At 39.3% G+C, this 13,123-nt stretch overlaps 1 protein-coding gene across 7 annotated transcripts in view; it reads right to left on the bottom strand.

Annotated features, from left to right (window-relative positions):
• Positions 1 to 13,123, bottom strand: part of GALNT11 (polypeptide N-acetylgalactosaminyltransferase 11) — a 49,981-nt gene that overhangs the window by 32,148 nt on the left and 4,710 nt on the right. Inside the window, exons 1-2 of one of the 7 annotated variants that reach the window (XM_061474564.1) lie at positions 11,989 to 12,128; positions 1,903 to 2,235 (exon numbers count right to left, since the gene is read on the bottom strand). In XM_061474564.1, coding sequence (XP_061330548.1) covers positions 1,903 to 2,197 — 295 coding nt within the window. In that variant the 5' untranslated portion in view covers positions 2,198 to 2,235; positions 11,989 to 12,128. Of the gene's footprint in view, positions 1 to 1,902; positions 2,236 to 3,685; positions 3,840 to 10,182; positions 10,206 to 10,910; positions 11,061 to 11,988; positions 12,129 to 13,123 lie in introns of those variants that run through there. The other 6 variants (XM_061474558.1, XM_061474562.1, XM_061474559.1 and 3 more) reach the window with 6 other exon arrangements.

Here is a 13,123-nt window from a genome sequence, read left to right as displayed (position 1 = left end):
TATGCAGAAGATGAAGGATACACCCACATAGTGTGCCTCGTTGTGACTGCCTATCATGCTCATGGATAAGTGCTCCCACTGCAGATAAGTTGCATGGTGGCGGCAAAAATGAGGTGTGTTTACAGTGGCAGTGCCACTCTTCCAGCACCAGCAATCTAAAGAGTAAAGTCAGTCCTCCTCTGAACCATGTGCATTTCCAAGTAAGATTTCCAGACACCCTGCTCTATCATTCTTGCATACTCAGCACCAGAGTAACACCGTGTCATGGTGTCAACTTAAAACATTTTCTTCATATAAAGCACAAGCTCAAGAAGCACATACCAAATGTTTCATTCTACATTCCACCCATATCCAACCCCTAACTACTGTTCGCTTCTGGATATGGATAAGAAGGGGTGCTAGTATTTTTCAAATGTTCTCATAAAGAACAATATCCAAAAACAGAGGCAAAAGGCCTGAAAGATTTCAGTTCAAACAGCAGATAAAAGTCCTTGAAAAATAAAGAGTTTTGCAATCAAAACATCACTTTAGGCTTTACTTCAGCAGTGTTATGTGGCTCTCAGACTGAAATAAAAGAGATAGATTGCCCTACCAGATGACAGCTTGTTTCTGGCTATCACACGCCAACTTTCTTTTCATTTATTTTTGCTTTGCATGTTTTTCACTGCCCTACCCTAGATAGACAGGAAGCCCTTTCCTGCAGCACCTGATCTAGTTCTAACAGAGCCAGCTGTCTCCTGATGATTCATGCAGAATTTATCTTGGCACTGTAATTCCCCTTGGCTTTCACCAACCAAACCAGTCACTTGGTTTGAAGATCAAGGGACTTTTCAGTTAAAAAGCTCCAGTTTCTTTCCTGGACCATACTGAATAGTTGGAAAGAAATGGCCATCTCTGGAGTGGCCTTCACCTCACTTAGCAATCATGATAAACATTTGTAATGCCACAGGGCAATTGGCATTTTTCCTACATATTCACACAGGTCAACTAAGAAACTGTAGTTTGGTAAAATCCTATAAACTCTTGAAGCTTTTGATCTGCCAATCATCCAAAGTAATGACAGAGGACTTGAGTCAGATATGAGCGTTAAACTCTATGCCTTATTTCCCAAAGCAGCAGCAGAAACCAATACCAGCATCTGCCCCCAAACTTAAAGCAAGTTTGCAAGCCAGTATGCAACATGCCTCAGTTTGCACATCTGAACACAGCGCTGAACAAGCTGTAAGCAGTTGAATATACAAAGCATTTTAGTTTGGAAGGCAAGTTTGGAAGACAAAATCAAATCATCTCATTGATGAAATATGCTCCAATGAAACACACAGACTTTTGTTGGTACAAATTAAACAGGATTTGGCCCTAACCACTGTCATCTCAATAAATCTTTCATTGCATTTTCATCCCACACACATTTTTTGTACATGATTTCATGCTTCAAGGATATTCTCCAAATCAATGGCTACTCTTCACTATATGTTGTTATCAAGCTATTTTTAACTACTGCATATGAACAGTGTCTCTATAGCTAATTAATGTTTATGTATTTGAGCCCAATCAATATAGCAGTAAACTATGAAACAAGCATACACTGAACCTTCCAAAAGGAAGAATTATATCAAGGGTAGACACCTTTCTGTAATCCAGTCTGCCTCATTAGCATTTACACAGCACAGCTCTAAATGTCAGGAATGGTATATTTCGGATTAAATGCAGTAGAATAAATTTCAAGTAATTCCTAATGAGGAGAGCCACTAGTACCACATGCATTTTAACAAACCAACCTTCAATTTCACGATACAATTTTCTCTAAGACCCTTAAGACAAATACACAACAACAAAACCCACTCTATATCTCATTTTTTCTTCCCTTTTAATAAGTTGCCACTAACACTAAACATCACTTACCCATTTCAGGAGAGAATTCAACCTCCCCCTTGACTGGGTCCTGGACATGATTTCCAAGGGCATTTCCTATCTTATTCTCTTTCTGTTGCAATTCAGGTATATGAATTGGCCCCCGCGTAAAACGAGGGTAGAATTTTTTTGGAAATGGCCTCTGAGGTTCTAGCCCCTTGACGGGCACATTCTTGAAGGATTGGTTCTCTTCACTGAAGTTGAAATACACAAAGAGCAGAAGTGTCCAGGTCACAGATGTGAAAAGGCAGCCATAGCAGAAATAGCGTAGTGTGACACTTCCCATTGTAAACTCAGCATCGTTGAGGACCCATTCTCAGTTACCTGAAAGAGAGCAAAAACACATATTGAGAGCGGTGCCTGGTACTTCATCAGGAACATCATCAAGACATCATCAACACAATTAAAGGTAAAAATGATTAATTTTTCCTCAGAACAGTTACATAATTATCTCACTTGCACAATATTATATTCCTTGCATGCCTGCATTCATTTAAATCTACCACTATTCAACTACACAAGGACTCAATTCTTCAGAATTACACAGAACGGTTGAGGTCAAAAAGGACATCTGGAGGTCACACTGTCCAACCCTTTTGCTCAAGCAGGCCCACCTTGAGCCAGTTGCCCAAAAGCGCCCACACGTGTCTATTTCCGTAGTTCAGTTCTTATCCTAAACCATGGAATGAAAGAACACGGACTCAGCTACACAGTTCAGTACCTCCTGGTGCAAATTTCAGAACAGTCACCGTAAGCATCCCAGAAATTCCAGAAAACATGGGCTGCAAAATAGCAACACATCATCACATTTACACTCTTCTCTGCAGAAAGAAAGGAAACAGATGTGACACAGGGAAAGAGCAAAAAGCTCCAAGGTAATTTACTGGGTTTCTGTGAGCCTCTGTAGACTCCAGAAGAGCTTCCATACTCCCTGGAGGAAGAGATGTTCACCTACAGCTGGAAGAAAGCAACCCAGCCCAGATTTTCACTTTAGGTACCCATCCACTATCACAATTTCCCCAAGCTATACTGGAAATTACTACCATAAGAAATCCCTGAAGGGAAGCATCTGAATCTGGTGATAACATTCTATTTACAGCCCAGGAGAACCAGTTAAACTTCAGGAGTTTTTCAAATCTAAAAAGGCTATAAAAACCCAAAACAAAAAATCCACAAACACCAACCAATATAACCAAACCAAAAACTGTACGGTTCAGTTTCCAAAACTGAGAAAAACACTAACTCAAAGAGTCAGATTTCCCTCATCATTAGGTAGCCACAACAAATTCTTTGCACACTGAAAAGAGTCAGGAAACCATTAAATCAACTTTCAACTAGCAAAAAAACAAAGTATTGGGGTGGCAGTCAAGGCTTTGTGATGATGCTTTTTTCAGAGTTCTCGAAGTCTGAAACTATGAGAAATCTTCAGGTCACCCTGGCAAACAAACCAGAACAATATTTACGAGTACAAACACATTATTCCCTTCTCAATACGGAAAACTACTAAAAAGAGGTAGAAGGCATTCATTATTCCAAAGAAACCTATAAAGATCCTGCTTATTTTCACAATGTAATCCCAAGTCTTAAGTGACTTGCATCCAAAAGTGTCAAAATTCCAGCTCACATTTCCCAGACAGCAGCAGGTCATTGTATCCCTTCAAAAACAAAATATCTACAAAGTAAAATAAAGAAATAAAAAAATCCCACAAATCGACACAACTTTCCAGCCTCCTCCGAAAACCTCCTGAAAAAATAATTTACACACTATTCTTACCATGCCAAATTCCCTCACTTGCAAGACAACAATCTCTGCAGCAGTTAAGCCCAAGAAGCTTAAAAAGGTCTTAACCAGATTTGAAATCTCACACTGACCCTGTGCACACAGATGAATGCATGCTCTGTGAAACAGCCTCTAACACTGTCCCACAGAAATCCTCCTGCTTAACTGCAGAGCCACGAAATTTCCCAGGCAACAAATGCTCTGGGGCAGAAATTATTCAAAACCCCCTCATTCTAGCTAGCACAATAGGTTTACCAGTTAGAGAAGGACAGCTCAACAATCCCCAATGCCTTACTCCCTGTGCTAACAGAGGTCAGTGGTCATACAAAGGTGAATCTAGGCTCAGGAAAACCACATAAGGCTGCAAAGAAGCAAGATTAGATAAACAGTTATATCCTCTCATTGTAATAATTCTTCTTGCCAGACAGCGTGTAGACAATACTTAGCCATAAAAGAAGATCTGGATGCTTGCCAGGTTGGGTTGTGGGGTTTTTTTTGCATGGACACAAGGAGGTCATCTGCTGCAAGACTTATCTAAGCCTAACATACTGCTCCTCAAAACCTGCTAGAGTTGTTTTTCCATTCACTATGGTAACACACACACTACCCTAACATCATGGCACATGCACTTACTTACACTGTGGAACAGAACTGTTCTAGGAAGATAAAAGTTACTGTAACAGAAAAGGAACCTTTTCATTTCAGAGCTGTTTGAGGATACATCTACACTGCAGCTTGCACAGGAAAACCAAAGATCACCCTTGCTATCTCAGATAGCAGTGGGAATAGCAAAGTAGAATTCATCAGAGCTTCTTGCCTTTTACAGCTGAGAGCTTCACCTTTGTTCCCAGCCACATTCAAGTTAAAATTTACTCTGACCAACATTAAGCACACTCAAAGAGGAAAGGATAAATCAGTAATCACTAGATTGAAAATATGGCTGCAAGTCCCTTCCAACTCCAAAAAGCCCTCTGCCCAGGCTGAAATCACACAGTTACTGTTACAAAGGCAACAAAGGCAAACCTGAGCTCGATATTATTTCTATGTGCTCCCTCCTGAAGCAGAACTGCTTCACTTTCTTTTCCCTTCCACTGTTTTGCAGTTTTGTAGAAGGATACAAAGGTTGAAGTACTGCATGTAAATCAAATGGCAGAACCTCCGTAATTCAGAAAACTATACCCTTTCAGTAGCTTGCTATTCAACCAAGATATCTGGTAACACATTTGGCAGGAAGATACAGACTTGTTACTTATTTTCTTTAAATACCAAATGTTTTGTTAGACACCTAATTTGAATGAAAAAAAGAAAAAAAAAGTTAAACCTTAACTATGAAAAGCACATCAAGGCTTATTAGTTTACTTTATTCACCTACACATATGCATCTACACAACCACTGTCCTATGGATTTCAACCACTTCTTCCTTTTAAGCAGCCACAGGAGTCATAGTCTGCGTCAGAGCTGCGCACTCTGGTTTTAGACAGTTTTATGTTGAGCATGACTTCTTACAGATGTCTTTTAGCAAAGAGGCCACAGTAAGTTTTCAAGTCCTGAGAAATGTCAGTGCTGCTCGAGACCTGCCCTGAGGAACCAGTAGAACCTTTCCAGCCCTATACTTTTATGTATCAATGTGATTGTACTTTGTATACATCTCCACAGCTCCTCAATATACTAAGAAACAAGTATCCCTGCGCTCACTTCAGACGCCACATAAAGATAACCACCTTGATACACACCAGAGGGAAGGAGGAGAGAATACTTCAGCTTGTCACAATGTCCCAGGAGGAAACACTCAGCTCAGAGGCAGCCACTTGCCCCCCAGTTCTTACCTCACCCATCTCCCTATGCATGGCTTGCTTGTGCAAGCCATCTAGACACAGTGAATAAAAGCCTTAATCTGTCCAGGCTCCTCTGCTCTCCAGTTCTGTGAAGTCTTCTAGGAAACACGCTTTGCCAGTTTACCCAACAACTGTCTCTGACTGCTTATGCATGGTCTTAAAGATGATTGTCTTCAATATCCATCCTCTCCCAGTTGGTTTCTCCATGCAGGGTTTTGAAATTCAGCAAAGCCAACCCCATTCTTCTTCTGCTTTGCCTTTTTCCTCACCCCCTTTTTATTTTTATTTAATGGAGACAAACTGTTCCTGAACATAGGAAATGCAAAAGATATGCCTTTCAAATCCAAAGTATTAGTATCTTTCTCAGCCCTGATACATGCTTTATGAGAGTAACATATTATCTGTTATAACATATATTATCCACATTTTTAACATAACCCTAAAGCTCTGCTAATGCAAGCAGAGCTAGCAGCTTTGAACAGTTAGCCAGAAACAAATCAGAAAAGCAGAATTGCTTTACTCAGATATTAACATCAACTGGCTTATAAGAAAAATACTGTAATAATGAGTCCAGTCATCAATAAATCACTATTTGGACACTACAGTTAAAACCTATTTCTACATATTTATTCAAATATAAAAGAAAAATACTGACTGCCATTAAAATATATATATAGAAGTAGAATTGTTTCACAATACAGTTCCTCGCAGATTTTACTGGTAAATGAGACTAGGTTAGAAGGATCTATCCTGTTTCTCCCCTTCGTTTCTGAAAAGCAACACAGCTGCCAAAGGTAAGTTTCCAAAATACCTCACACAAAAAAACTCATATTGTGAAGAACATCCAGAATGAACAAAAGACATTTTATCTCCCTTGGCAACATAAGAGCTTTCACAGCAAAAAAATAAATAATAACACCTTTAAGTGTTTTACAAAGATTCATTCACATCCAACAAGATCCTAGTGATACATGAAGTTTATGACTGTTTGCATTGGTATACTTAGGAATCCAAACATATTCCAATATGACAAACATAAATCATTCAAGGTGGCAGAACCTCCTATGTCAGGAAATTACAACCCATTTTGGTGGCAACGGGTGGACCAAAAAGGGGAAAAAGTACCTTAGAAGCTAACCACATCAGCACCAGCTCAAAAGAGACCAAGACTGAAAGACACAGTATTCCAAGAATTTCTAACAAAATATTCTGCCTTTCAGTCTCTGTCTTGTTGCTCTGTTTTGACTGTCACATATTTATTGCCTGATAGTTTTCAGACTTTGGCAAAACTTTGGAAATGAGTTTGCAGAGCCACATGCCAGAAATGCCAAGAGTAAAATATTCCTCTCTAATTTCCACGAATTCCAGTACAAAAGTCTCAGTTCCTTGTACAAGCAGTAAATCATTGATTTTTTTTCTTAAGAGAACTACAGCAATTTAATACTAGTAACTCAGTAAAAGTCTGTGAAAGTCAATCAATTGCAAAGCTGGAAGAAAAAACACCTCCAGGAACATACCTGCCAGATTTGAGCATCAGTAATGCCTCTGCAGTACTGCTTTTCATGTTACACCAGCTTCTTACAGCATCCTTACAGCACCGGCATGACATTCATTTCATACATCAAGCCCAGAATCAGTTATATTCATTTAATAATCAGCCCAGTGATACAACTTTCTTCCCCCAGAGAGCCCAGGACAGTTTCTCATTAGTAACCCGTGCAGCAACAACTAACACTAACCCAATGTGTTAGCCTTCAGTATTTTTAATGGAGGGGGAAAATAAGACACCCACGTTTCCCAGTATTTTGGCTTAAAGAGCAAAAGTAGCTACAGGCTCTATAACTTGCCACTGTTTAAACCCTGACATTTGCTTGGATTAACCTCACCAGTTTAGTAAACACATTGTATGACTAGATATTTCATGACTGTGCCAAAATCCATGTTTGTCAGAGGTCAAACAGAGGACCAGATTAACCTCAAGGTTTTTGAAACAGGAGTAAGAATTATTTGAGAAAACCTTACAGTCAGCTTGTAGTTTTTCCAAGATCAGCTTTTCTTCTAGAAAAATAAGATGAAGACAGACAGACAACTCATACTACCCAGATTTCCTGCAAGACTGCATGTGTATTTTGGACCTATATTAAGCCAGCACACAGTTGCATATAATCTTCATTTTAAAAGAACATTCCAGTAAAAAAGAAAAAAATAAACGTAATCTTACTACAGGTATTAGGATAATTATTTGCTGCATGACCTTCTACAGATGCTTTTTATGATTTATTTTAGGGAAAAAAAAAACTATATGAATATAAAGTAACACTACTTACAACTGCATTTTTGCTTTTTTAATAACCTTTTTACATATTTCTTGGCCTCCAGGATGTTATGGCTAGTACCATCACTCCCCTTCCACAACGAACATCAGCATGAACAGGCTGTTTTCTACTTGAATCACTAGCAAACAGGAGCATTAACAGTAGGATGAATAGAGGCCAGATTAGGAAAAAGTAGTACTCCAATACTACACTCATCACACAGAGATGCCATTTACACTGGCTTCTGCACTTTCACAAGAATTATTTTTTTCCAGACATCCTTTACATTGCAACCAGTCTCAAGGGAGAGTCGCAGTTAATAGACTAGCAAGACGAAAAAGGGACACCTTAGGCAGCTTTTGTTTCAGACTCCACCACACATCACTAGCAGCAACATCCAAGGAACATAGATTCTTGAGCACATGAAACACTAAGCTTTCATTTTCTAATATCTCTGGCTTTTGCTCTGAATACATCAACCCAATTTAACTCCTTATAAAAACAAAACACCACAACCTCCTATTGAATTGCTTTGGCACTAAATAGGATCTGACAGTTTGCTTTTAATTGAAAACAACCATTAATTTATGGCCTTACAGGATGGATGTGTCACTGTACTTTATGAATTAAGTGGCTATATTTGACATGCTGTAGGCAGGTAACTACTCATGTAAAGACAGACTGCTGCCTACAGGAACCCACCTCATGACATTCAGCAAGGACAAATGCTAAGTCCTCTACCTGGGACAGAAAATCTCCCCAGCCACTGACACAGCCTGGGGAACAGCTCTGCAGAGAAAGACCTGGGGAGGTCTGGCTAAACATAAGCCAGCAGCACGCCCTTGCAGCAAGGACAGCTGACAGAACAAGGGCTTATCAACAGGAGCACAGCCAGCTGACTGTGGGATGGCAATTACACCAGTCCACACAGCACTCCGGAAGACCACAGGCAGAGTACTGTACACAGTTTGGGATTTGCCAGTACAAGACAGACATTAGCCAACTGGAGCAAGTTCAGTGGAAGACCACCAAGATGGTCACAGGCTGGAACGCTTGTGCTACGAGAAGCAGCTGAGGATGCTGGGCTTCTTCAGCCTGCAGAAGAGATAGCTGGGGAGGACCTAACAGCAGCTTGTTGCAGTGCTACCTACAGGGATGTAGTCAAGAAAATAGAACCAGGCTATTTAGTGAGGTGGAAGGTGGAAGAACGAGAAAGTGGAAAAAAAAAAAAAAACTAATATAACTCCAGTCACAGCAACCCTCACTCACAGAAATACACTGCGGGCCCCAGGCTGTCCTCTTGCATAAGATCACTGTTCCCATTCATGTTAATGAGATGACACACCAAGATCTATTTTTAATTAGCCTCTGTAAGTTACTTCTAAATGTAACTTGAAAAGCTCTGAGAGCCAACAGTTTAATCATTTCAGCACAGCTATATGAATCCGTGTCATGCCACTTGAAATAAAATCTCCTGGAATGAATACAGAATTTTGATCAACACCATACAGATAAATAATCTTACAATACCAGTAAGTTCATTATACATTATAGATAAGGAAAGGCACATAGACTAGTTACATGAAGACCTAACTATACTATGAGCATGCTAAGTCTGAAAAGGATAAAGTATTTTAGGAACAATTTAAAAATTAGTCTTCTTTATGTACTTAGGTTTTCACCCCTCACTATTTTACCACTGACAAGTGACTCACTCATATACAAATTTGTATTTCAGTTTTTGGACTTTAACCAGAGATATCTAAATATTGCATACTGTCATTTTTAATCCTGTGGAATATAACTTGAAATGCCTCCTTTGGGAATGTAACTTTGTTATCAAGCTCTCAGGAATTTCTCAACTCCAATAAAAAAGCTTTACATAGCAGGCTGCCATACCAGAGTGAATGCAAACAAGCATTTTTATAATCAAAATGTGAAGTTCCTTCTTTACCCACCTCCATTTAAAATGCTCTCTCAAAGAAATTGTCACGTAGCTTCTGTAGTAACATCTTCCATCTCTTTGTCAACTCCAAAACATACTAGGTTTTTTTCCTTACTAATAAAGGATAACTTTCTCCCAACATACTCCTCCTCTCCAAGGAGTGACAGTATTTCACAAGGGCTCTCATTTAAGGACACAATTTTAATGGAAAAAGCATTTACAAGTTTTGGACAGAAAAAGTCTTATAAGCATCAGGATCTCATGTTAACAAACAACGGAAAGGAACACCAGTTTTAGTTACAACCAGTAGTACAACACTGCATCAAGAAAAGTAACACAATAGCCCAACCTGATTACAGAACGCAAGTACACTTGGATTAAAAACATGAGCTTACCAAAATCCTAGTGCTCAATACTGAATAAATAACTGCAATACAGTAGACAGTTTCATGCCACTGCAGTGTCCTCATTCCCCCTCAGAAAAGCTACTGGTTTCCCAAAACACAGTTACATCCACGGAATTTTCTTACCTAGTCACCGAACAAGTGTTGCACCATAGGGCTGCTTGGCTGGATGTTACTTAAAACCATCTGGCATATAAATACGCATCATGCCATTCACAGAGTCCTAAAAATACCTTCTGCCTTTTTTGTCACTAATAAATACTGTCTTCCAATTGAAACAGCGAGATTTTCTTTTCGTTAGCAAAACCAGCTCTCAAGGAAGCCAAAATTTTGTGTATGTCTCCAGAGAAAGATGCATGCATTTTGTAACACAGTCTTTCCTTCTTCACCCACAGCTTAGAAAACAGCAAGATTAAAAAACCCACACTGACAACTTATTTTTCCATGAATCTCTCTCACATTAAAGATCCGTGTATCTAAATATGAGTTTAACAACCTTCCAGCACTGTATACAAATGCAAAATGTATGAGAGCTTACAAGGTCAGCTACACACAAGTAAGCTGCTTAATACCTTTTCTAAATGTTTAAAATCTACTTAGCTCTTCCTTGCATTTTGTGTCTGCAAAGCTTACCAAAATAACAGTAAATCCACAGATACATGCAAAATAACTAGATCAGGCACACTTCTACATGAAGAGCGGAACAGAAGAACACTCACCTTTTTCCAGAAGAGTCGGCACTAAAGAAGCAGTGCAATGTTACATAGTGAAAATACATTTACTGCAGTAGCAGTCAAATCCAGTTGGTGTCTTCATTCTCAGCGAACAATAAAACGCTGAGCCTGAAACTTAACGCTTTGCTGCTGAGTACTGCTTGCAAGTCCTAGCTGGGAACAGGGGAACAGACACAAGCTTCTCTATGACAACAGGCTAATTTGGATGGGTCTTAGGACATGAATGCTGCAAGGTTATTTCTCATTTGACTGTATATACTGCCCCAAGAGCAATGATCTCTTTTCCTATTTGGGAGCTTTTTTCTCCCCGTATTCCTCTTTTCCCCCACACACACACCTCCCCTCTTTTTCAGCTGATGCATGATCCATATGGATCCATGGATTTGTCAACATAAATAAGACTGGTCATTTAACTGCTGTTCACTAGGAAAGCATAATCAATCAACGCATTTCTAAAGCATTCTTCATCACAATATCAACGGGTGATGCTACAGAAACACATGAGAAAATGACCATTAACTTGTACGTTAATCTCAATTCTAAAAAAAAGCCTTTACTCCTCATTTTCCAAATCATTACTTATTTTATAAATGTTCCATATTTTGACTGAAATTTTCTAGGTATGCTTTCTGTTTGCCTTAGGAAATCCTCATCAAAAGTGCTTTGAGCTTTTTTCCAGTCTTTCACAAGCAAAGTGAAAACACATTTCACAATTCTAAAAAAATAAAAATAAAAAACCCCCACCAGACTTTATTTGCACAGCCCTTCTGCCAAAAAAGCTGGCAGCAAATCTGGCAGCAAAACAGACCTCACTGAAGTACTCTGGAGTGGGACACTGAAAACCGGGCTTGACCAGTCTCAATCTTAAACCTGTGACTACTGACCATGGGCACTGCATTCTGCACAAGTTTTTCCTGCAAATCCCAGTTCTGCAGTTAGCACCAAGCAGACATCTATCATCCACCTGGGCAAACACGGTACTGAAATCAACGGCTGTACACAAAAAAACACCACACACAAAAGACATATGCAAAATCAGTCTTGAAACTTGGAAAGACTGCACCTGAATATGTAAAAAATCCTATGGTTGAAACAGCACTAACCTGTCAGCTACTTGCTGTAGCTCCACAGTCTGCCCTTGTAACTTGGTCTGGTTAGCCCAGGATCAGGTACATTTATGGAGCCTGAGTAACAGATATTAGTGTACATTGACATTAACTGTTTAAAGATAAAGATTAGGTGTAGCAGCAGAACTGTGAGTGAGGTTAAAACAAGTTACAGTTTAAATCCCTAAACTGCCTCTGATAGAAAAATATTTAACTCCTTCTAAACTGCTTGGAGTTCTTGACTCCTATTACATTTCTCCATGCTATTAAGAGATGGCACAATCTTAAGAGATTTCCTCAATACATCAGGTCCTGCCTGTTTTGCTTAGCAGGTAGCCATTGTTAAAAAATGTGGAACTGAAATACTAAAAGTAGCCACTGAATTGAAATCAACACCCATTTGCACTCCTCATGTCCAGAAACAAAGGTTTACCTGGAGGTTTTCACTCCAAGCTTTAGCACAGAGTCCACAGTACCCATGCCATTTGGAACAGCAGACGCATGGGACTTTCACTTTTCCCTATAAGAAACTCTTAAGACCTGGCCCAGGACACATACCTACAATGAAAACACTTTTACTCACATCTAAACTAAGCTATGATTTTAATATAAGCTTACCTTGCTAAATATTGTAGTGAGTTTTCCAAGGGGTAGGGAGTTTTCCAAATATGTAAAGAAACAGACCTTCTATTAGCCACCTTCTGGAAAAAAAACAAACCAAACCAAACCATTTTTGTGGACATTAACTGTTGGATTAGAATGGCAAGTCACTAGCATAAAGAAATTTTACACTGCCTTTAAGGAGAGCAAATTTCTGCAAGTTATGCTAAAAAATTAATTTTCTTTGTCTTTCATTCCCTTCTATGTGATCTTACAGACTCAGTCTCTCCTTCTCCAGAGAAATCCCTTCTAGGAATGAACTGCGGACTGCTCCTTTTCCATCCCGTTATTCACTTCTACTTATCTATTGCCAATGTTTCTAATGGGAAAACACACTCAGGATTTTGATGTTGCAATCAAGGATGTTGCAACAAGATGAATAGCAGATCAAAAAAATACATTTTCCCCACTTCACTAGAAGCCAGGCTTTCC

This window comes from Pezoporus flaviventris, unplaced genomic scaffold, assembly GCF_033815535.1.
Source record: "Pezoporus flaviventris isolate CSIRO_AGI_PZ_B2104156 unplaced genomic scaffold, CSIRO_AGI_Pfla_v1 ptg000079l, whole genome shotgun sequence".
NCBI lineage: Eukaryota > Metazoa > Chordata > Aves > Psittaciformes > Psittacidae > Pezoporus > Pezoporus flaviventris.
The sequence above is the reverse complement of the archived record's forward strand: the minus strand, read 5'-3'. Positions and strand labels throughout refer to the sequence as shown.